The sequence below is a fragment of the Sarcophilus harrisii genome, chromosome 3, assembly GCF_902635505.1.
Source record: "Sarcophilus harrisii chromosome 3, mSarHar1.11, whole genome shotgun sequence".
NCBI lineage: Eukaryota > Metazoa > Chordata > Mammalia > Dasyuromorphia > Dasyuridae > Sarcophilus > Sarcophilus harrisii.
The window spans coordinates 597,620,464-597,645,631 of NC_045428.1; the positions used below are offsets into that span (position 1 = coordinate 597,620,464).

Below are 25,168 nucleotides of genomic sequence, written 5' to 3' on the forward strand. Positions count from 1 at the left end.
TCCAGAGAGTTTATAGTAATTTTTGCTCTCTCTGTCTATATCGCTCCTGTGGTCCATCTAGACATTAGGTTACTAGAAAGATCATGATCTTTTGTTGAGGACTTACTCACTCTCATTGGTTCCAATATATATAACTTTGAAAAAAATTTTTTGAGGGAAATTCTGGCTTAGTCTGAATGAAAACTAGTTCAAAAATAAGCTAACTCCTGAGAGTACATTTAAATTTATGGTGAAACATTTTATGGCCAGCTTGTAGGGATTAATCAGCATTATCTATATTTTTTAAAATATTTTTTCTCCTGTTATATGTAGCTTGTTATTGTTTGTCCTTTATTTTCTAAAACCCATGACATCATGGAAATGATGTCATAACATGCAGGTGAATTTGATTTAAGTGAGGGAGAGATGGCTTAGATGATTTCATTTAGAAATAATGCATAGGACCATTTGAATTGGACATATTGAGAGAATTACAGGATGTTTTAAATGAAGATGGCTACCCAAAGAAGTGGATTGTTCATTTGGAGAGATCTTTTATTTGAAGCCATTTTCTCTCTGTTTCTAGTTAACTGTTTTGTTTTTATTTGTTTTCTCTTAATAATTTGTTTTGTTTTTGTGTGAATTACATATTAGCTCTTGGACATAGCAATTGAGAACCACATTAAAAGTTTTTCTGCTTTTAGTTTCTAGTGAGCACAAAAGGTATAAAGGTTATTTCTTTTATATTTGTTTTTATTTCATCTAGATTATAAGCTATCAGCAATTTTTTTGAATAGTGAATTGATAATTTTAACAAGATTCCTTTATTTGTGTTCTGATCAACCAAATTAAAAGGGTAGAAAGAATGAGAACTCTTCAGTTGAATGACTCAACTATTTCTTAGAATATAATTGTATCTCTCTTCCTAATTCTGCTGCGTGTGTGTGTGTGTGTGTGTGTATGTGTGTGTGTGTAGATAGAGACAGAGAGGCAGAAGGAAAGAGGGTCAGAGAGAGGCATAGAGACAGACACAAAGATTTTCCCTTCCTTCCTTCCTTCCTTTTTATCTCTCTTGCATCTATCTCTTTCTCTAAGAACATTGCTACTTCAATCAGTGAGAAAATGATTTTTCTTGATTTAGTTCTAGGTATTGTCTTCTTTATCCAGACTGGAGCAGGTATACTGGGAAACGTCTTTCTCCTTTCTCATTATACCATCACTTTCTTCAATGGCAACAGGCTGCGGTCCATTGATTCCATTTTTTTCCACTTGGCTTTGGCCAACTCTATCATGCTTATTTCCAAGGGAGTCCCTCAGACAATGATTGGTTTGGGGCTGAAAATTTTCCTTAATAATGTTGGCTGTAAAGTCATTCATTTCCTCCACCGAGTTGTCCGTAATGTTTCTCTCACTATCACTTGCTTTCTAAGTGCATTTCAGATTATCACTATCAATCCCTTCACCTTCTCCATTTGGTCAAATCTCAAAGCTCAAGCCTCAAATTACATTATGCCCTTCTGCCTCTTCTTCTGGATTCTACACATTCTAATAAATGTTCATTTATTTGGAAATATGCAGAAGTATACAGAAAGAAGTAACAACACAAGGGTATGGAATATTGGATTCTGTTCACAATTTGCTGCAGCATCATTCAAAATCTCTGTATTTGTAATTTTCTTCTCTATTCCCGATTTCCTGTGTGTGGGATTTATGGTCATAGCCAGCAGCTATCTGGTGCTTCTCCTGCAAAGACACCATAAGCAAGTCCAGCATATTCACAGCTCCAGCCATTTGTCAAGAAGGTCTCCTGAGACTAAAGCCACCTATACCATTTTGGTGTTGGTGAGCACCTATGTCTCCTTCTACTCAGTCAATTCTGTTTTGTCATTTTATCTCTTTATTTCTGATAAATATTATGGGTGGTTGATTCCCACATCAGCCTTCTTGGCAGCATGTTTCCCAGCCATCAGTCCATTTGTACTTATTATTTCTGATTCTCATATTCTCCATATTTTCTATTCCCTCTGGAAAAAGAAAAGATCCCAAGATTCTCCTTTTCCTGGATGTTTCCTTGCTCAAAATTCTATTTCCACTCCTAAGAATAGATATCATTAAGAAGATAATAAGAGCAAGTCAGTATGCAGGAGGAGCAAGGAATCATATGATTTAGAAATTGGAAGGAATATTATTTGTAACAATCATCATCATGAGGAACATTTTTTCAGAATTTTTTGGTGTCTTTTAATTGTGAACCTCCCTATTTCACATTTTATAGATTATTTTGACCTCTGCTTCTGGAAATGTGTATTAAATATTCTCCTTCTCCTTTAGAAATTAATTGAAAGGGATGTTGAGAAAACCTGTTTACACTGGTGGAGGGACAACTGAGAAATGTCTATCAATTTCTTATATATGAAGGATATATAAGAAGGGGTAAATTGTGTTCTATTTGTGATCTAGAAAGACTGTAGAAAATATCTGGAGAAAAGATAGGAGAAAATTTTGTGAAGCTTATCCCTCATAAGGGCTAGCATAAGGGGTACATTATGTTACAAGTAGTTTTTCTCTAATTTCATATATTTTGTAAAGTCTTAGATGTTCTTGCTACCATCTATTATAAAACAGATCAAAAAACAAGTCAGTTCAACCTCTTAAATTTTAGTTCAAAAGAGCTAAACCTATCTCAAACATTATGATTCTGATATTTTTATTAATAGTGTTATAACTTATAGCTCACTTGAAACTTCAGCGAACTTAAGCTTTTCAATATCCTTTGCTATCCTCATCTAACCTGTGATCTTGTTGAAAACTCTGCTAGCAACAAGTTAGAGGAAGATTCTTTTTTAAAAAAAGTAAAATCTATGAGAATCTAAAATTGTAAAATAAGTCATTTTGCTTTAAGATTGAATATTTACCAAAAAAAAGACCTAACCATTTCTAAATTATTATTCACTCCATTACAAGTAAGTTTCAGTGAGGTATGTTAGCAAATTTTGCAATGATATTGAAGTCATTCAAGTATCATATAAGTTAAAAGACACACACACACACACACACACACACATTTTGTTGTTGTTGTTGTTGTGGCAATTGGGATTAAGTGACTTACCCAGAATTCCACAATTAGGAAGTGTTAAGTGTCTGAGGCCAGCTTTGAACTCAGAAGACATATATTTTAAAATACAAGAAAAGGCAGAACAGTGAAATCTTTTAGTTTATTTATAATTTGATCTTTTTTCCTGAAATTATTTACTCAATTTTTCTTCCAATTATTTAGAAATATAAAGTTTTCAATCAATTGTATTTTTTCTTTTAGAACTCCAAGTAATTTTAATTTTATTTTGTTTTTAAAAGCTTTTTATTTTGGGGCAGCTAGGTGGACCAGTGGATAGAGTACCAGCTCTGAAGTCAAGAGGATCTACATTCACATCTGTTCTCAGACACTGAACACTTCCTAGTTGTAGGACCCTGAGCAAGTCACTTAACTCAAATTGCCTCTAGGGAGGGAAATACTTTTTATTTTCAAAACATATGTATAGATAGTTTTCAACATTTACCCTTGCAAAACCTTGTGTTCCAAAGTTTTGTCTCCCTTTCTTCTCCTGATCTCCTTCCTCAGATAGAAATTAATCCAATATATATTAAACATGTGCAATTCTTCTGTCCATATTTCCACAATTTTCCTGCTGTGCAAGTAAAATCAGATTAAAAAGAAAACAAAATGCAAGCAAACAACAACCTAAAAAGCAAAAATTGGATGTTGTGATCTATATTCAGTCCCTTTTGGTTGTAGATCACTCTCTCCATTACAGTACCATTGGAATTGGCCTGAATTGCCTCACCGTTGAAAAGATCCACATTGTTCAGAATGAATCATTGTATAATCTTGTTGCTATATATGATGTTGTCTTGGCTCTTCTCACTTTATTTAGCATTAGTTCCTGTAAGTCTCTCCAGGCCTCTCTGAAATTATCCTGCTGATCATTTCTTATAGAAGAATAATATTCTATAACATGCATATACCATAACTTATTCAACCATTCCCAAATGAGGGGCATCCACTCAATTTTCAGTTCCTTGCTACTACAAAAGGACTGCTATAAACATTTTTGCACATTTTGATCCTTCCCCCCTTTTTATTATCTCTTTGGGATACAGTCCAATAAGACACTATGGAATCAATAGGTGTGTAATTTGATAACCTTTTGGGCATAGTTCCATATTGCTCTCCAGAATGGTCTGATCAGTTCATAACTTCACCAACAATGTATTAATTAGTGTCCCAGTTTTCCCACATCCATTCCAACATTCCTCATTTTCTTTTCCTGTTATCTTAATAGAAAGTAACATACCTTTTTCTCAGTTTTCTACAAAACTGAACAAATAGCAGGATATAAAAATTTTATGGCTAAATGAAGAAAAACATATGAAAGGTAGGAGAGACCATTGCTCAAGTACCAGTCACTAATGTGAGCAATCAATTCCAGATCTATACAAAATGGGAAACAGTAGCAACGTGCTTGTTAATTCATTCGCCTGATCTGCAACATTCAGATACATACCCTGATTTTGATAAAAGAGATGAAGGTATTTTCTGTCTGAGGGTCTTAGTGAAAATGGTCCAATGATTACAATCGCCTTTAATGAAATATCATTCAATGAGCAGACAAAACCCTAATAAAAGCTCTCAGTTGTCCTCGTCATTAGTCAAAACAGCTTGCTCCAGCACAAATGTCTGGAGTGGGAGGTTCCACAACAACTGAAATAAATAGCCAGCCCATTCAATGGAAATTTGAAGGAAAGACAGGGATTATAACACCTTATGTCATCAGTAAGGTGCCCATAAATTTATAGGGCAGGAAGGTGTTAGAAAAGATTGGATTGGCATTAAACACTACCCTTTTCTAATGGGAGGGTCACTGTAGAAGCCTTATTACCCATAATGCTGCCTACACCTATAACTTGGAAAAATGATGTTCCCATTTGGGTGGAACAGTGGGTCCCTGGGGTGGAAAAAAATCAGTCTTTACACACTGTGATAGAAGAACAGCTAAGCCAGGGCATATTTAGCTCTTTCTTAGCCTCTGAAATTCTCCAATTTTCACTACAAAAAGAAATCAAGTAAATGATGCATGTTAACAGATTTAAGAAAAGCAAATGAACAAATGGAGAGCTTTTTAACCTGGATTTCCTTGCTTACACAATTTGCTAAAAGGATGCTCATTATGAATAATAGATATAAAAGACTTTTTATTCTATCCCTTTCCATAAGAAAGATAGATTTGCCTTTTCCATACCTAGTATAAACCTATGGAACCTCATAATAGAAATGAAGAATAACCTCACCATGTGTCAGATGTATGTTACTGTTGCTCTTGCTTCTGTAAGAAAAACTTTCTCACAAGTTATACCGTTATACTATATGGATACTATTTTAGGGTGTGCTAAAAATACGTGATCTCTAGGAACATGTTTACAGACTGTAATAGAAACATTAAATCATTATCATTTGCAAATAGCTCCTGAAAAAAATTCAATAAGAGCTTCCATTCAATATTTAAGATTTACCATTAAGTCACAGTTCCTCATCCTGCAAAAATTGTTCTTATGTAAAGAGAAATTGAAAATTTTAAATGATTTTCAGAAGTTAATTGGGGACACACAATGGCTGCAAACTATACTAGGCATAACTACAGATCAATGGAAATCTTTTATGATGTCCTGAGAGGAGACACCCATTTAAATTCTCTGTGATAACTAACCTCAGATGCAAAACAGGCTCTTGAAGGCAGTAGAGACAGCACTTACTCAAACTATTATTAAAAGAGACTTAGAAAAGCCCAACTACAGTTATTCATCAAAACAAGGAATTCTGGAATGGTTTCCTTCCCAGGCTCAGCCTGTCCATAGTTTAGTCATTTATCCTGTGTTGGCAGCAAATATGATTGAAAGGCATAAGGAGAGTCCTACAACTTTCAGGGTTTATACCTCATGCTCTATATATTCCATATACTCAAACCCAAATTGATTCCTTTTTGCAAGCATTCCCTGAATGGCAATGTTTGTTAACTTATGCTCTAAATCTCCATCATGGATTACCTTTGTGTCTTACATACATATATCTTGGCCATGGACTTTTGAAACTAAATCTTTTCAGAAGTCACTTTCAGGTCCTACCGTATTCACAGATGCCAACAAAAATAATAAATGTTTTGTTTATTCTATGGAGTTAGCAATAAAGAGGGTTTGTTACCTCTCATGTACTTTACCCAGCAAAATAAACTATATGTGCTCATTCTTGCTCTGCAATTTTACCCTTGTGATTGTAATCTAGTCACAGATTCAGCTTATGCTACTGGTGTTTTGTCACTCTTCTCAATGGCCCAGATAAAATTTTCTAGTTCTAACATTTATCAGCTTTTTCAGCAACTTCAAAACTGTGTCTGATCAAGATTAGGTATGTGTTATGTCCTACGTGTACCATCACACACACACAGTTACCAGTCCCTATATTTCATGGTAATTCTGTGGCAGATTTTATTCTGACTGCTGTCAGTCATATATATCCTCAGTTTCAAGCTGCTACACTCTTCTCATCAGTTATATTATCAATCAGCTCATGTTTTTTGAGTTCAATTTGGTCTTCTTACTAAAGAAGAAGCACAGCAAATAGTTAAAGCCTGTCTGACTTGTGTCCCATTTCATCTACCGCCTTTGCCTCCAAGCTATAATCCAAGGGCATAAACCCAATGAGTTATGGCAAATGGATGTTACTCATTACTCTCATTTTGGGAAATTAAAATATATTCATGTGATTGTTGACACTTATTTTACAGGTTTTACTTTTTCTATGTCTATGGATAGGGAAACCACAAAGGCAACCACAGAGGTTATGGCGTTTGCCATTATCAGATCCCTTTAGGGGATAATGGCCTGTATATACCTCAAAACATTTTCAGAGTTTCTGTGCCGAATTTAGTATCAAACACTACAGCGATACCTTTCAGTCTCCAAGGATAAGCTATAGTAGAATGGAAAAACAGGGATATCAAAACTACTTAAAAAACAAAAGAAAGGAGGAGCCACAGGCATCCTTAGAACTTTACTAAATATAATTATATATACAATCTTTTTTTTTTATTTTTCATCAAAATGGCTTGTCACCTGTAGATCAGTTTTATTCCATCAGACGGAATGACAAAGAAATAATTCCCACAATTTTTACATATGATGATTGATTAGTAATATGAAAGGATCCAAATACAGGGGAGTGAGAGGGCCTGTGTAAAGTACAGCCTGGGGCAGAAGGTTTGCCTGTATTTCCCCAGATGTAGCAAGCAGTCACTGGGTGCACACGAGATATGCTCACGCCTTACCTGTGGTGTTCTTCTTCTTTTGTATAATATATAATGGTTCTCTGTTAGCAGTTCTTGGGGAGGTTTTCTGGAGGCAGCCTTAGCTTCGGTTCAGAGTAATAATCACTCCAAATGCAGCCAGCTGTTAAAATCCAAACGTTTATTTTCTCCTTCTAAGTCTTATCTTTTCCTTGGGCCGTTAGCTTTAATAGAGACCTATCTCTCTCCTTGGTTCTAAGAGCTCCCTCTGAATGTCTCCAAATTCAAAGGTTTGTCCTTCAGCCATGAATCACAGATGGTAATATGTTTATCAACCTGGAAGTAATGGCACAAATAGGACCTTTTACATAGCCTCATGTGAGTGGCAATCTTTCTTTTACATCTCCAAATTTTACATGTATAATGTGTGACAATCGTACAAAATCTATGGTTACTTTTCAGACTGGTATTAGCATGACCCACTATGTGTAGCTATTGGTTTCCGAATTCCACTATGTTAATGCGAGGCAATAAGTACAAGAATTTTGTTGGAAAGCCCCCTACATCAACAACTCCTTCCTGCAAGTGTCACCAATTGAATAATACAGATGTACATCCTTTTCTGTTACCAAACTGTAATACATCTGCTAAATGGAGTCAAAAGGTAGTACAGTTGTTAAACACCACTAAACTAATCTCTGTATATGCTCCAAAGGGATATTTGTTTTATTTGTGGAAGATCAACAGAATCTTTAATTGTATAGGTGGTGTGGACACCACCTATTGTGTCACACACATTGGGACATATGTTCACTCATTGCCTTCCAGTGTCTAAGCACCTACATAAATTATGGGCAATGCACCTTAGGTGTAGTCAACCCAGGTGTACAAACATATAACTCTTCAATACCCTTGCAGCACAATACACGCTATAGAAAAAGGAGTTCATGGGATAACTCTTTATGGTGAGTCAGAAAAACTACTGCATTCCTTACATCTTCAGTAAGGCATATAGATCATGGAATTGTTTTAACGAACCTTACAATGGCATTGAAGTCATTGCTAATGAAACAGCAGCAGGACTCAGAATTTACAGGAATCATTGGATTCCCTGGCACATGAGGTTTAGATTACAGAACAGCATTGGATTATGTTTTAGCTGCCGAAGTGGTGTATATGTGGCTGTGAATTCATCTTGCTGTGTATACATAAAGAAATCACAACAATGATGACAAATATTTATCATCTTCATGGCGCAGCCCAATGGATGGAGGGTACCAAAGCACAATTATTTCCTATACATTCTTTATAGGATAAGTGGAAATCATTGATTGTTTCATGCTTACTTTCTGTACTTGTATTGTTACTTCTTGCCTGTATAATTCCTACTATCTTAAGTCATACTTCCTTGCTTCCTTGACCTTGGTACTAAACTATACTTGCTGGAATTACAACAACAACAAAAGAAACAGACATCCTGTTATCTGTTATCTGAATGCCTCTGTGTATGATGTATTGACTTTGATAGAATACAGATATAATAGTAATCTAACTAAATACTTCAGCATTTGTAACTGATCATGTAAACTTTAGGTATATAAGCACTGGTGCACTACTGAATAAATGGACTCCTGGTTTACTACCCTCCTGAGTCCCACCTCTTCATTCTTTGTCCAGATCAGGGTACAGCTGGCCCTGTGGCTCTCCCCAGTGACTGGATCCAGACATCTTTCTGTGGAGGTGGATAGTACCTTCATTGGTACAAGTCTTTCTATGTTGCCATTCTTGTTTTTCTAAATCAACCTACTTGTTATTTCCTTTACCCTAACAATATTTCAATATAATCAAATCCTGAGAAACTGTTTAGGAAAGTATCTTCCTAATTTTCTGCCTTCCTTCTATTCTTGTCTATATTGATTTATTTATACAAGAAAATTTTAATTTAAATTAATCAAAATTATCCATTTTAGTCTTCAACAATATCCTCACCATATTCTAGAGTTTAAACTCAGACACTGACAAATCTCCCTCTATTCTTTTTTTCTTTTTGTCCCTGGTTTCCTTGAAGTTCCTGACCTTTTGTTCATTCAAAGGAACTTGGTTACTATAATTTTTTCCTAGCTCAGTAAGATGATTTTTAGTAATTTAATAAGGATGGCATTGAATAAATGAATTAGGTAAAATTGTTATATTTTATTCTATTGGCTTTACCTACCCATGAACAATATATTACTTCACTAATTTTAATCTAACATTATTTACATTAAAAAAGTTTTATGTTTATGTTCATGTTGTTCCTTTATCCATTTTGAAAGATATACACCCACGTATTTTATACTGCATACTTACTTTAAATGATCTAAAACAATATTAAATAATATTAGTGATAATGTAATGGCAATTTTCTCTTTTAATAAATCTATTTTTGTTCTAATTTTGTCTGGGATCTTGATGGCTGTGTGCTTTTTTATATAAGAAATTCTACTTCAGTCCTTTATATTACCTTTGTGTATATCTCTCATTTTTATTTTGTTTACCAAAAACAAATTGTTGAATTCACATTTTTAATCTGCTATCAATTTCTGTTTTATGGATACATTTTTGTCAATCACATTCTAAATTATGATTACTTTTACATATTTCCCTCCTTCCTATTTTTCCTCACTATCCTTCTTACTCTATTTGTCCTATCCCTCCTTACTACTCTAATTTATTACTACCCATTATTTTGCCTTCTTATTCCTTAATCTTGATATCTCTAAAGTCCCTTTCATCCTTTTCCCTTACCTTATTTCCTCATCCATTTATTTCTTTATGAATTGAGAAGAGTTTTTTACCTTTCTACACATATTAGTTCCCTCTTTCTCCATTTTTGATTAGAGTAAGTTCCAGCACCACTCATCTTCCCCATGTTTCTTTTGTTATTACTGCCTTTGTGGTTCATTTGTATTAGATTATGACTCCTTTTACACAGTTTTATTTTTATTTTTGAATGACACATAATACATAACTCAGTCAAACCCTTTCTTTCAAACTACCCAAATAATTATAACATTTTCACAAAAAAGTAAACAATTTGAATTTATTGAGGCATTTAGGCTTTCTAAGTGGATAGTGGTATACCTCTAAACTCATTAACATACTGTTCTAAGGCATCATATTCAAAAGCAAAGATTCAGCATGATATCCCTTTCCCCAGGAAAAATCTAGGAGCAGAACAAATAAAATCTATAAAATATGATAATATCTTAATTCTAAGAAATATGCACCTATGCTTAATTTTCCTCTTAGCAGATTTCTCAAAGAATAATTCCCTTTTATCCTCAATCCCTAAATATCAGCATGATGGTTATTCTTTTCATGTTTTAGCTTATTTTAGAGCCAAGAAAAGAGCCAAGTCCATCTCAATTGATGATCATATAATCTTATTGTTATTGTAGGCAATGTTCTCTTGGTTCTGCTCACTTCACTTAGCATCAGCCTGGAAAGACTTGTCTGAAATCAGCCTGATAATTATTTCTTATAGAACAATGAACAATAATATTCCATTAAATTAATACACCATAACTTATTCAGTCATTCACAGTGGAGAGGCATTCATTCAATTTCCAGTTCCTTGTCAGTACAAAAATTCTGCCACAAACATTTTTTGCACATATTGATCCTTTTCCATCTTTTATTGACTAACTAGTTATTATAAGAAAAGCACATTCATAGAGTCTGTCAATCTGTACTCTTTCTAAGACAGGGAACATTTGGAATAGTGAGTATATATAATGCTGGAGTAACTGGGGAAAAGACCCTAGCATATGACATAAAATAAAGGATAGGACTTGGGAAGTCAACACTTTGGGCTCAGGATCATGAGAGCTTCCATGCTTTCTGCTGAAACTATGTGGAAAGCATGAGTTAATGAAAATTTTCACTTTAACACTGTCACTGAAACCCTGACTTTGTCATCTCACATAGACTTCTGCCTGATGCAATATCTGTCAACTCCTGAATCCTTGCAGGAATCCACATAATGGCTAAAGATAAATCTCTGCGAATCCACTCATTCCTCCAAGTGTACTCTGTGGAGGATACCTGGTTAGGGAAAGAGAAAAAAGGGAAACCTATTTATTATTCAGACATGGGAACTCAAGTGCAGATTCCTAAAGAAGAATGGTTGCAGAGCAGTTATTAGTATGGTTCATTCTGATTGCATTTGGGGCAGAAGGATGAGGGTGATAAGCATCATATCCATCTTTTACCATAAAAATGCTGAGTGATATTTAAGCAATATCAAATCCTTATAAATATCCTCTGGTTTTTCCTCATCACCCTTGTTTTGGGCAAGAGTCTGAATCATTTCCCATTTGTCAGATAGAAAAGTGGCATTCAAATTTCACAAAGAATCATTTGCCTGTAGAATCATTAGAAAATTCTTCACAATCCTACCTCTCCACATTAGAACTATCCTACAGGTGTTCTGACTCTTGTTTGTCCCTGTATTAGGAGGTGAAGAGGAGTACTGCTGATGCTCTCACTTCTTTTCCTATTCCTGATGCTGGAAGGAAGCTCCTTTCTGCTTCCTAAAAAGAAATTTAGATCCCACCTACTAAAGGCATTGGGAGCTTATTGTGAGAAGATTTTTCCCCCCTTAGTTGTATACAAAAGATCATACTACAGAATTTTAAAGATTGTCAGATTCATCCTAAGAACCTTCTGAAACCTGGTCAGTTTTTTTTAAATCTTCATTTAAAAAATTATTTTTTATGTAGGGGGTTTGGTGATTAAAAAGATACTTTTAAAATATTTGCATGTATATAATTTTCTTTCCTCTTTTCTGCCTTCCATGCCTTTAATGTCTCAGTTGCCCATATATATATAGACATACACACATTCTGACCCAGAGTAATTAATCAGGAAACTTTCTTATTTTTTTCTCTTTCTGGAAAGTTGCCAACAGAAGGAGATTTGGCAGCTCTCTCCCTTATATAGATCAACGTCTTCCTTCCCCGTCCTTATACTACTAACTGTTGACATTCTTGGAGAAGCAGAAAGCCAGATAAATGTTCTGATTATAATTTATTTTCATTTCAGCCCCATATAAGTCTGAAATGCATTACAAATGTCATTCATTTTATATGCAATGAGGGCGATAATATCCACACAGTGAGCCATGTATATGTTATGTTTATATGTCCATTATCTTATGTGTCTGTGCGTGTGATTGCAACATCTATATAATTTTACAATCAGAAATATATAATAGTTATGATACATATATTTATATATAATGCTATATTAATTCCAATTATAAGAAGTAGCAAGTTCTACATTCTCTTCCTTTTACACTAATATATTCCCTTCTTAATTTATCCTTCATTTCCTTTTTCTTTTAAAAAGTCTTAGAATGCAATCGACACAAATTTCCTTGTTTTGTTATGTATGTCTCTATTCCTTGATACTTTTAAAACTATTGAGATTCTGAGAATTATTTCCCCCCTCTGTTTATTAAAATGGTATAATTCAGGTCTTGTTAATAGCATAAATCAACTTATATTCATAGGTGTCTGTGGCATATTGTATTTTTTTCCAAAAATCTACAAAGATATGGTCTTTTCCTCAGAAATGCTCAAAAGTTTTCCATTTTAACAAGTTTTTAGTCTACATATTTTGTCTGATCTTCACGATCTCTCAAATCTCTATAAAACAGAAATTATTCTCCAAAGATTAAGTAATTTCAGTTATTCCATGGTCTAGCACACAAAAAATCCAAAAGAAAGTTTGGAAAAACTTCAGGAACTGATGCTTTGCTGACCCTGAAATTACTTAGCATGCCTTTTCCACTTCCAATGCTATTGGAAGTAAAGCTGCACTTCAATGGCAGATCAATGGACATGACATGGACTTTCACCAAAATTCACTTCTGCATCGTTTTCTCTTCTTTTCAAGTGGTATAAAGATCATAGTTCTAGGCTGCAGATATTTGCTTAGGCCTCAATAGCCAGTTTGATCAAAGTCCTTCAAGAGGGAAAACCTTCTGGGTCTGAATCATTCCAACTCTATGTCTTTGACTAAATTACTTATCCTGAGTTTGATTCACTTTCCTCAACTCTAAAATGAGAATAATGAGAGGTTTTTTTTTTTTATATTTTGATGTGGTTTTTAGAATCCAAGGAGATAATATTACAATATAATCTACCAGTTATCAATTATATTATTTGATTATCATCTTTCTGAAACATATTCTCTATATAAATGCTAGCTGTTTTATTATAGCTAATCTTATTATAATTATTACTAATTTGTAACTATGAAAAATGTATGAATGCTCCTACTTTTGTATAACATATCTAACATATGACTACACTCATAAATGTTATTTTTTTATCTTTGCCATTTTTCTGTTTGTTCTATCTAATCTATATGTTCACTTATATATGATATTATATAGTTTCTATTGCTCTTTTTCTTTAACCCATTCCTTATTTAGGAAATATTAAATGTTAAATGTAGATTTATTTTTACATTTTTTCACTATTTATATTGTTGTTATATATTCATTACTAATTACCACATTAAAGTATTAATTCTCCTTTCTTTGTCTGTGACAGCTTCTTTAACAGCTACATATCTGCCTTCCTGAAGCCCAAGAAAGTTCCTCTCCTCTTGGAGTTTAGCTAATGACCCTTGTCATCATTCATTAGTAATTGAAGATGGAGAATTCTCAATCAGTGGGAATTCTTGAAGGCATTTTCAGCTGAGGCAAAAGTTTACTTTTTTTTGACATCTCCCTTTTTCCCTTGGCAGAGTAATGTCACTGGTGCTGCCTATGACATGATAATCACACCTCTAGAGACATGGACTCAGATAATGTAGTCCTTATAACTGGGATCTGCCTGTGCCGTTCCATATGCACACACAAGTACAAAGTGACCCAATCTGATAGGTTCAGCCCTTTCCTCCAGTCTAGAAGCACAGAACAATCAGGTGAGTTTCTTCTTCTATCTCAGTTTTATATCTAGGGACTTAGAAGCAGAATTTTTTTTCCAGGAGAAAATTGGAGTTAGAGTGTTGTTGAATTCCTATCTTCAGGGAATAAGGAAGACCCTGAAAAGTCTATGAAACAAGTTTTGGAATTTTTCCTTGGAATCATACTGCATCCCTGTTTTTATTGATATTTTCTCCCCTACTCCATGACCTCATCATCCCTAACAGGTGATTTTTCAACTGTCCATAACTGTTGTCCCTGGCTTGAGAATAACCTAGATGTTTCATTAGCACATATTGTGAGGAGCATTTTTCTAAACCCCACTCTCCTTACGTTACTTCTCTGGCATTTTGGGTATTTATAGTTGCTACTTCTATCTTCTATAGATTATGGGAATTTTGTCTTTTTGGTCAAAATGAAACTTCTTGTTCTTCTGCCTCTATTCCCTGCTCCTTGTCTCCTCTTCCTTCTTTCTTTCTCTCCCATTTCTCCTTTCAATTTATGCCTCTTCTAAGTTGCTCTGATTGATGTTTATTGCCTCTGGCCTTCGTGCTTTAAGAAACATCTGAAATCTTTATCTTTCTCCTGTTAATGCTCTCCTTTTTCATCTATTGTTTATCCTACCTTTTGTGACATTTAAAAAGGTCGAAAAGTTTCTGGGTAATTTTTTCATTTATTAATAAGGCCAGCAGGTTACTAGTAATAGGATGATTATTTGGTGAACAGACATGTTTTATATACTCTTCAGAAAAATACATGGACCATGGATCATTGTTGTGTCCAGACTAGCTCTCTGGAGTATCTCAGTACCAGCCCAAATCTTTTGTCTTAGAAGAGGAATGAAGAGGCGGGACTCACATAGATGGTCAAATTTGGAGTCCATTTATTCCAAATTCTCTCAGACTTATATACCCTAAGACCCTTACAAAACCATAGTACACTGCACATATACTAACTATATACTGGGCATGTGGGATCACATGCTATTGTGTGCACTTGATATTTTTTACCACTTGATATTACTCTGCTTTAATCACAACACTGGTTGTCACCACCCCCTGACTTCTCAGGAAGGCCAACAGTCCTTAGGGGAGATGGGGAGCCGAATCAGACATTGTCAGCAGCTTTCCTCTGGGCTGAAGGGAACTCACCCAGAGTTCCCCCACTATCTGTGGCTCTCCACAGACCATTAAATAGCAATCAAATCTAATTGGTTAATGTGATTGGAGGTGGATTATATTAAAATGATGGAATGAGTATCTTTTGGATAGGAAAAGGACATCTACATCATACTATTTGTAGCTTTAGGCTCTAAGTTCAAAGGACTTCCCCAAGCATGAGCAGAATAGTATGAGCTTGCCTAATTTAAATTCCTTGTAAGGTTATGCTGAGAGTTAATATAATGTCATTATAAGAAGAAAATCTGAACTTTTAATGACTTTGAAGAAGGTGTGAGAAACAATTCTATTTGGACTTAGGAAAGGTAAATTTAAAAGTCTTTAATTACACAACTGCAGATGGGTGTCCTATGAAATAGGACCACTTGCAATCAATACCTATCCTTTTTTATATCCAAAATACAATCCCTTCTCTCGATGCCCAATTGCCTGAGTACCAGAGGTCAGAATCTATCAGGAGTGAGTATTCCCTCCATGTGAGTATAAATCTCTACCTGATTCCATCATCACTCCTCCCTTAATGCTCAGTTTCATTGGATATAGTTCAGCTCTTCTCCTGATTCCCTATTAGCTGAGTGCTATCCTCCCTGAAGATGATAATTCCCCTATGTGAGTTTAAGTCTCCTCCTTTGATCACAGAAATATAGCTACACCCCCAGGTGTAAGTGTTTTCTACTTACAATCAATCATTTCTAAGTCTGATTCCCCTGCTTTAATTACATTTTCCTTTTTAATTTTTATTTTCTTGTTCCACATTCTAGGAATCTATTCTCCATTTCTTAGGTTTCAATTTTCTAATTTAAGTTTCATTTCTCTGTATTTCTCTAACTCAATTTTCATGACTCTGTGGAAACTAAACCTCTATTCATTCCTCACAAAGGGGAAAACTCTGAATCTTTTTTCAAATTATTTGTTATTAATATTTTTTCCCTCACACTTTCTATTGTTTTTGTGTGTTTAACGTTTATGATTTGTTTTGGTTTTGTGTGTATTGCATATTAGCCCTGGACATGAGAACTGAGGATCACATTAAAAGAGTTTCTGCCTTTAGTTTCTAGTGGGCACATAAGGTATCAAGGCTGTTTCTTTTTGTTTCTTTTCATTTTTTTATTCATTTTCACTTCATATAGATTATAAGCTGTCAGCAACATCTGTATAGATAGAGAGATATGGAGAGAGCCAGAAGGAAAGAGAGTCATAGAGAAATAAAGGGGCAGAAATGGATATACAAATACAGAGAGAGAAAGACAGAGATATACAGAGAAAGAGGCAGAATAAAAAATAAGTAAAAATTGACAGAAGGAAGCAAGCAGAGACACAGCAGGGCACTCTTTCCCCTTCTGTAGAAATTTATGACATTAAAAACTATCGTGACTCTTTCGACTTAGTATTAGTTAAATGTGAATTTTCAAATTATAATTCTGTGTTGAGACAATGGTTCAAAACCTGAAATATCTTAGTGTATTTTTTATAAAGCAATTATCCTTCTGTAGACAAACTTATTCCCAGATCACTCTTTACCTCTCTCTTCTCTCTCTTTCTCTGTCCTCTTTCTTTTCATTGTCTCTGTTTCTATCTTTTCCTCACTTCCTCTCTGTATGGGTAAATAGTGGGGCTTTGCCTACATGACTTCTTAGTATTTAAGTATCTACCCTCTGCTCACTACCAAAGGAAAGTTCAAGAAATGCAATCAAGTTGATCATGATTTGTCTTAATTTATCAATAGAAAATTGTCTCCTAGAATAATTTTGGAAAACTCCTTCATTCCTTCCTCTCTTTATCCCTTCTTCCCTATTTCTTTTTTCCCTCATTCCTTACTTGTTTCTTTCTTGCATCTTTCTCTGGCTCTAAAAATATCTTTTTTTCTTCCCTCCTTCTTCCTTTTCTTTCATTCCTCTTTTCTTCCATTCCTTCATTCCATTCCTGTCTTTCTTCTAGCCTTCCTTCTCTCCTTATTTGTTTCTATTTCTGTTTGCCAAAAGAGACCTAAAAATGTCGAAATTATTATTGACTCAATTACAATTAAGTTTCTGTGCAGAAGTTAGCAAATTTTACAATAATATTGAAGTAATTCAATTATCAATTGACAAATAAAAAATTAAATATTTTAAAATACCAGTAAAGGCAGAACTCTGAAATCTTTTAGTTTATATTATAATCATTTAATCTTTTTTGATTACTTACTCAATTTTTCCTCTATTTATTTAGAAATCTAAATTTTTGTCATCCTTTTTTTAGAATTCCAACTAATTCTAATTTTATTTTAATTTGTAAAAGATTCTTATTTGCAAAACACATGCTTAGCTAGTTTTCAACATTCGCCCTTGGAAAACCTTGTGTTCTAATTTTTTTCTTCCTCCCTTCTTCCTAATGCCTCCTTTTGATAACAAGTAATCTAATATATCTTAAACTTGTCCAATTATTCTATACATGTTTCCACAGTTATCATGTTTCACAAGTAAAATCAAATCAAAACGAAATAAGTGGTAAAGGAAACAAAAAAAGAAACAGCAACCAAAATAAGTAAAAATACAATGCACACACAGTACTCTCTGAGTGCAGATGCCTCTGTCCATCCCAAGATCATTGGAAATGGTCTGAGTCACCTCTCTGTTGAAAAGAGCCACATCTATCAGAATTGATCATCATATAATCTTGTTGCTGTAGACAATATTTTCTTATCTCTATTCACTTCACTCAGCATCAGTTGGTGTAAGTCTCCCCAGGCCTCCCTGAAATCATCCTGGTGGTCATTTCTTACAAAATAATACTATTCCATAACATTCGTATACCATAACTTATTCAATCATTCTCAACTGAGGAGCATCCACTCAATTTCCAGTTCTTTGCCACTACAATAAAGGCTACTACAAACATTTTTGCACATGTGGGTCCTTTTCTCTTTTTGTGATTTCTTTGGGATCAGAGACACTACTAGATCAAAGCATATGCATACTTTTAAAATCCTTTGAGCATAGTTGCTCTCCAGAATGGTTGGATCAGTTCACAGCTCCACCAACAATGTATTAGTGTCCCAGTTTGTTTGTTTTTTAAAGTCAGTTATACACCATTTATCAGCCTCAAGCAACCTCAGAATGTGACACCTTTATCCCTCAGCATCAAATGAATATGAGTCCTAACAGCTTGAAGGAAAAAATGATGTGGTGTATCTCCTACAAAGGATGTATCAATAACCCTAAATCTACCTGGCCTTAATCCTAAAGCCACTGTCCTTGGGAGTGCTGTTGTTCCACAAACAATGCTGGCTGTCAGATAACAATTTGTTGGTCAATAATAAATAAAATTTCTGTGACAGAAATGAGGTACATAGCAGATCACTCCTCAACTCCACTTCTAAGCCATAGAATTCAATGATGACGTACATACCAGACCACTTCTCAATTTCCTCTATAAGACCACTCTTCATTTTTATTTCTAAACCATAAAATTATCATATCAGGGACATGAAACACCTGATCCCTAACTTTTTCCTATAAATTGATCTTGTTCCTGTTTTTTTGCTAAATTCTTTTGGAACTTAGCCCACTTTAATTGGCATTACAATTTTAATAAATTTTATCACTTGTGGTGGTAAAGATGGGTCTCAGGTTGCAAATTCTTTTGAGACACCTTACTACATCAGTCTGGGACCCTAACTTTTTTGGAGTCTCCTTTGAACCCCAACAAGCTTAACAAACTTCCTCTTATCAATACTTGTAAGCTGGCAAATTTTCATAATTACAATTCCATGTTGTCCATAAGTGTGGAATTGCAGTCTGGGTCACCCACTGATTGACTTCCCATAAGATCCCTCTCACTTCTCTGACACTGAGTCTATTCAGAGACTACTATCTGATATAAGAGCAGAGAGAGGGCTCTGGCTTCTTAATCTCAGTATGCATTTCACCAAATGTTCTACCCACCATTTGTGCTTGTCCATGGAACTAAGGAGCTCCATCAACTGCTATTGCTGATACTACTGCTACTAGACTGCGAAAAAATGCAGAATACTGCTTATTAGATATGTAACTTTTCAATAAAGGATTAGAGAGACTAGGGATGATTTTCTACCTAAAGAAAAAACAAATGCTTAAATTGGACATTCCCTTTCCCGTGAGTTGTATCTTAAGATATTTTCAAATAAGTTTGTTTTCTTTTTTTTAACCTAATCTCTGAAATTATTGACTTGCAGCTAATAGATCCAGCTAGTTTCTCCTGCTTTCAAGATTAATTTCCCCAACAACTGAGAGATGAGATGACTGCAATTCTGCTGAATCCACATAAGGATGAAAATATAACCAGCACATCAGAGCTGGATCACCTAAGTAAGATTTCTTATCCCAGAAAAATTTCTTTTTGCTTCAATTCAAATCTTTTTGTCCTTTGGAGTACTTTAATTTCTTCTCAAAAATCTCTTTACTTGCATAATTGTTCTTCATGAAATTTAAGACCATGCCATTAAAATGAATAACAAAGTTATAGAAATCTTCCTAAATCATTAGGTGAGAACAGTGATTTTTTTATAGGAAGAACTCCTTGCAGGTTTTGGGGAGAAAGTGTAGGCATGGATTTTCTATTGGAATTTATTATTTTTTCTTCTTTCAATGTCCCTGTAATGGTGGTTCTGATGAGTACTTAGTGTAAAAATATTGAAACCCTGAACATATAGGGGTTTCAGCAATCTCTCATGCTATTCATCAAATAATGGGAAGAAGTGGTTTGATCCACAAAATATATTGGGTTTTCAGTTGGTGTCATCAGATTTCTCAAAAGAATTTATAGACAGGCAAAGATTTAATTAACATTCTATTGCCTGGCTTAAGTTCCAAAGGACAGTTTTATTCAATAACAAGGGGAAAGACTTTGGCTAAGCTCCCTGATAGAATTCAGCATTAATAAGGGTGGAAACACCATCCTAATTATATCCTAATGAATTTGCTGTCATAAATCAGATGGTTCCTAATGAACCCTCAACTCAATTAAATTGGCTAATTTCCTAAAGAAGTTAGCAGGGGATTGGAGCACACATAAATTCTTTTTAATGAAGGAACTAGGAGTCCATCAGATTAGGTTTCTAGGGGTTTGTTAAAGCAAGAATATGAACAAGATATTCAACCCCACCCAAGTATACTAAAGGCTTACTTAGGATAACAAAAGGCCTGAACAAAATCAAAAAGTAGAAATGATCAATGCTACTTTCTGCTTGTCTCAGAGAAGAGCTTAGCCTCCAGAGTGTTTACTTAATTTTTTTCTCTTTTTAACTACATCCCACCCAATGGTCCATCAAGACACTGGACTGTTAGAAAGGACATGGACTTTTGTTGAGGTCTTATTCAGCCTCATTGGTTGCAACCTACATCAACTAGATAAGGTTAACGCAACCTTTTTATTTGAGGGAGATTCTACTTAGTCTGAAGAAAAACTAAATCATGAGCAATGGAAAGGAAGCCAACTCCTGAGTGTACTTTGGAATTTATGGTGAAACATTTTATAGCCTGTCTGGATATGTCAATTAGAATTATCTATAGTTTTAATCTTTTTTTCCTCCCGTAATATGTAGTTTGTTTTTGTTTGTCCTTTTTTTCTCTAAGATCCATGACATCATGGATTGTTGCCATGGCATGCAAGTGAATTTGATTTGAGAGTGAAAGAGCTGATTTAGGAATGACATGGATAATGTCATGTAGCAATAAAAATACAAAGGACCATTTGAATTAGGTAAAATTTACAGGATTATTTAATTATAGGATTTTTTAAATGAATATGGCCAACCATAGTGGTGAATTGCTCATTTAGAGAGATCATTTATTTGAAGCAATTGTCTCTCTGTACCTTGTTACCTATGCTTGTTTTAGTTTTGTTCGTTTATTTTTTCTGTTTATGATTTGTTTTATTTTTTGTGAATTACATATTAGCTCCTGAATATGGGAATTGAGGATCTCATTAAAAGTTTTTCTACCTTTAGTTTCTAGTGAGCACAAAAGGATTAAAATTATTTTTTCTTTATTTGTTTCTGTTTCATCTGGATTATCAGGTATCAGTAATTTCTGTTTGTATTGTGAATTTATAAATTGACAGGATTCCTTTATTTGTACTCTGATCATCCAAATGCAAAGGGTGGAAAGAATGAGAATTCTTCAGATGAATGTTTCAACTATTTCTTATGACATAATTGTATCTCTCTTCCTAATTCTGTTTTGTGTGTGTGTATGTCTGTGTGTCTAGATGTAGATAGAAAGACAAAGATAGACACAGAAAGAGAAACAAGGAGAAACAAAAGGACAGAGACAGAGACACATATACATACAGAAAGAGTCAGAAAAACAGAGATAAAGTGAGAGAGACAAAAGAACAGACAAACCAACAGAGAAACAGATAGAGATAGATGGGCACTCTTTTTCCTTCCATAGAAATCGATGGCATTAAAACTATCATGACTCTATTTTGACTCAAGTATAATCTGTTAAATGTGAATTTTCAAATTATGATTCTGTGTTTCGAGTGTTTAATAACTTGAAATATCTCATTGTATTATTTTATATAACAATTTTCCTTCTGTACCCTCCCATATACCCATATCTCTGTCTCTCTGTCTCTCTCTGTATATCATTCTCTCTTTGTCTCTGTCACTGTGTGTGTCTATCTTGCTTTGTCATCTGTCTTTCTCTCTCCCTCCTCTCTTTCCTTTACCTTGTTTCTATGTTTTCCTCTCTTCCTTTTTGTGTAGATAAATATTGATGCTTTGCCTATGTGACTTTTTAATATGTAAGTATCTACCCAGTGTTCAGTAGCAAAGGAAAATTAGGGAAATACAATCAAGTTGATTATGATTTGTCTTAATTTATCAATAGAAAATTGTCTTCTAGAATAATGTTATAAAACTCCTTCCTTTCTTCCTCTTTCCCTCCCTCTTTCCACATTCTTCCTTCCTTCCTTTTTTATTTTTTCTCTTTATTTCTGTTTCTTTTTTCATTGTTTCTTTCTTCCCTTTTTCCCTCCTTCCCTCTGTTTCTCCCTTTCTCTTTTCCTCTTTGCCTCTCTCTGACCCTTCTTTCCATCCTTCCTTCTTCTCTCCCTCCCTCCCTTCTTTCTTTCCCTCCTTCCTTGTTTCCTTCCTTCCCTCTTTTCTCCCTTTCTCCTTATCCTCCTTCCTCTCTCCTTTCCTTCTTATTTCCTTCCTTCCTTTTTATCTTCCTTGCATCTGTCTCTTCCTCTGAGAGCATTTCTACTTCAATAAGTGAAAAAATTATTTTTCTTGATTTAGTTCTAGGTATTGTCTTTTTCATCCAGATAGGAGCAGGTATACTGGGAAACTTCTTTCTCCTTTGTCTTTATACCATCACTTTCTTTAATGGCAACAAACTGAGATCCATAGACTCCCTTTTTTCCCACTTGGCCATGGCCAATTCCATCGTGCTTATTTCCAAGGGAGTCCCTCAGACAATGGTTGGTTTGGGGCTGAAAAATTTCCTGGATCACATTTGGTGTAAACTGATTCATTTCCTCCACCGAGTTGCCCGTAATGTTTCTCTCACTATCACTTGCTTTCTGAGTGGTTTTCAGATTATCACCATCAGTCCCTTCACCTTTTCCATTTGGTCAAAACTCAAAGCTCATGCTTCAAATTACATTGCCTCCTTCTGCCTTTTCTGCTGGATCCTACACATTCTAATAAATGTCTATACATTTGTAATTATTCAGAAGCATACAAACAGAAGTAACATGAGGGAATGGAATAATGGATTCTGTTCACAATTCGCTTCAGCATCATTCAGAGTCTCACTATTTGTAATTTTGTTCTCTATTCCTGATTTCTTGTGTGTGGTATTTATGGTCATAGCCAATAGCTATCTGATGCTTGTCCTGCAAAGACACCATCAACAAGTCCAGCATATTCACAGCTCCAGCCATTTGTCAAGAAGGTCTCCTGAGACTAAAGCCACCTACACCATTTTAGTGTTGGTGAGCACCTATGTTTCCTTCTACTCAGTCAATTCTATTTTGTCATTTTATCTCTTTATTTCTGATAAATATTACGAGTGGCTGATTCCCACATCAGCTTTCTTGGCTGCATGTTTCCCAGCTATCAACCCATTTGTGCTTATCAGCTCTGATTCCCATGTTCTCCATCGTTTCTTCTCCCTCTGGAAAAAGAAATGATTGCAAGATTCTTGTTTTCCTGGATATTTCCTTGCCCAACGTTCTATTTATTCTCCTAAGAGTAGATATCTTTAAGAAGACAAAGAGATCAAGTAAGTACACAACAGGATCAAAGAGTCATATGACTTAGAAACTAGAAGAGACATTATTTGTAATAATCATCTTCATCATAAGAAACATCAAGTCTAGAATTTTTTTGGTATCCTTTAATTGGGATCCCACCCTATTTTGCTTCTTTCAGATTATTTTAAACTCTCCTTCTGGAAATGTGTATTAAATATTCCTCTTATGTTTTAGAAATTATTTTTGTTATAGATTGGAACAGGATGTTGAAAAAAACAATTTACACTGAGGGAGGGACAGCTGAGAAATGTCTATCAATTTCTTCTATATATGAAGTAAGGAACAAATTGTGTTTTATCTGTAATCTACAAATCTTGTAGAAAAAAATCTGGAGAAAAGGGAGGAGAAAGTTTTGTGAACCCTATCCCTCATTGGAACTGGCATAAGGGATATATTACGTCACAAGGAGTTTTTTCTCTGATTCCATATACTTTTAAAGTCTTAGAAGTTCTTTCTACAATCTAGTATAAAACATATGTCAAAACAATTTAGTATAATGTCTTTAATTTTACTTCAAAACCAGTTCAACTCAGCTCAAACATTATAATTCTGATATTTTTAGAAATTGATCTATAAAATGATAATTAAATTAGAAAATCATATTTTACCTTAAACTTAAGAAAGCTTAAGTTTTTTGATATCATTTGTATCCTCATCTAAACCTGTGGATTTGGTGAAAACTGCTAATAACAAGTTAGAGAAAGTTTCTTTTTAAAAAGTATGAGAATCTGAAATTGTAAAATAAGTCATTTTGCTTTAAGATTGAATATTTACTGACTCTATTACAATTAAGATCCTGTGATACAAATTAGCGAATTTTAAAATGATATTGAAGTAATTCAAATATCAACTGATAAATCAAAGCCAAATATTTTAAAATACCAGAAAAGGCAGAACTCTGAAATCTTTTAGTTTTTATATAATCATTAATCTTTTTTTCTAAATTTACTTACTCAATTTTTCCTCCACTTATTTAGAAATCTAAAATTTTAAATTAATTCTATTTTTTATTTTAGAATTCCAATTAATTCTAATTTTATTTTATTTTAATATCTTTTTTATTTTGAAAACATATGCATAGCTTTTAACATCACCCTTGCAAAACCTTGTGTTCTAAACTTTTTTCTCCCTCCCTTTCTCCACCCTCCTTCCCTAGATGGCAAGTATTCCAATATATATTAAATATGTGTAATTCTTCTATGTATTTCCACAATTATCATGCTGCACAAGTAAAATCACATCAAAAAGAAAAAATGAAAAAGAAAACAAAATGGAAACAAACAACAATTCAAAAAAGTTAAAATACTATTTTGTGATCCACACCTAGTCCCCTGTGGGTGCAGATGGTTCTCTCTATTACAAAGACCATTGGAACTGCTCTGAATCACCTCACTGTTGAAAAGAGCCACGTTCAT

At 34.3% G+C, this 25,168-nt stretch overlaps 2 protein-coding genes across 2 annotated transcripts; both read left to right on the forward strand.

The window, feature by feature from the left end:
* Positions 1–1,086: 1,086 nt before the first annotated feature.
* On the forward strand, positions 1,087–2,094 carry LOC116422679 (vomeronasal type-1 receptor 1-like). The gene has a single exon (XM_031961707.1). The coding sequence runs from the start codon at positions 1,102–1,104 to the stop codon at positions 2,092–2,094; it is 993 nt and encodes a 330-aa protein (XP_031817567.1). The 5' UTR covers positions 1,087–1,101.
* Positions 2,095–11,337: 9,243 nt separating this feature from the next.
* Positions 11,338–23,654, forward strand: LOC105750170 (vomeronasal type-1 receptor 1-like). Its single transcript, XM_031961708.1, has 2 exons — positions 11,338–11,402; positions 22,709–23,654. The coding sequence occupies exons 1-2, from the start codon at positions 11,338–11,340 to the stop codon at positions 23,628–23,630; spliced, it is 987 nt and encodes a 328-aa protein (XP_031817568.1). The 3' UTR covers positions 23,631–23,654.
* Positions 23,655–25,168: the final 1,514 nt, after the last annotated feature.

Coding starts and splice junctions, on each gene's coding strand:
- LOC116422679 (XM_031961707.1), top strand. CDS start 1,102: ATGATTTTTCTTGATTTAGTTCTAGGTATTGTCTTCTTTATCCAGACT.
- LOC105750170 (XM_031961708.1), top strand. CDS start 11,338: ATGGCTAAAGATAAATCTCTGCGAATCCACTCATTCCTCCAAGTGTAC. Junction 11,403..22,708: donor TACTCTGTGGAGGATACCTG/GTTAGGGAAAGA, acceptor TACTTCAATAAG/TGAAAAAATTATTTTTCTTG.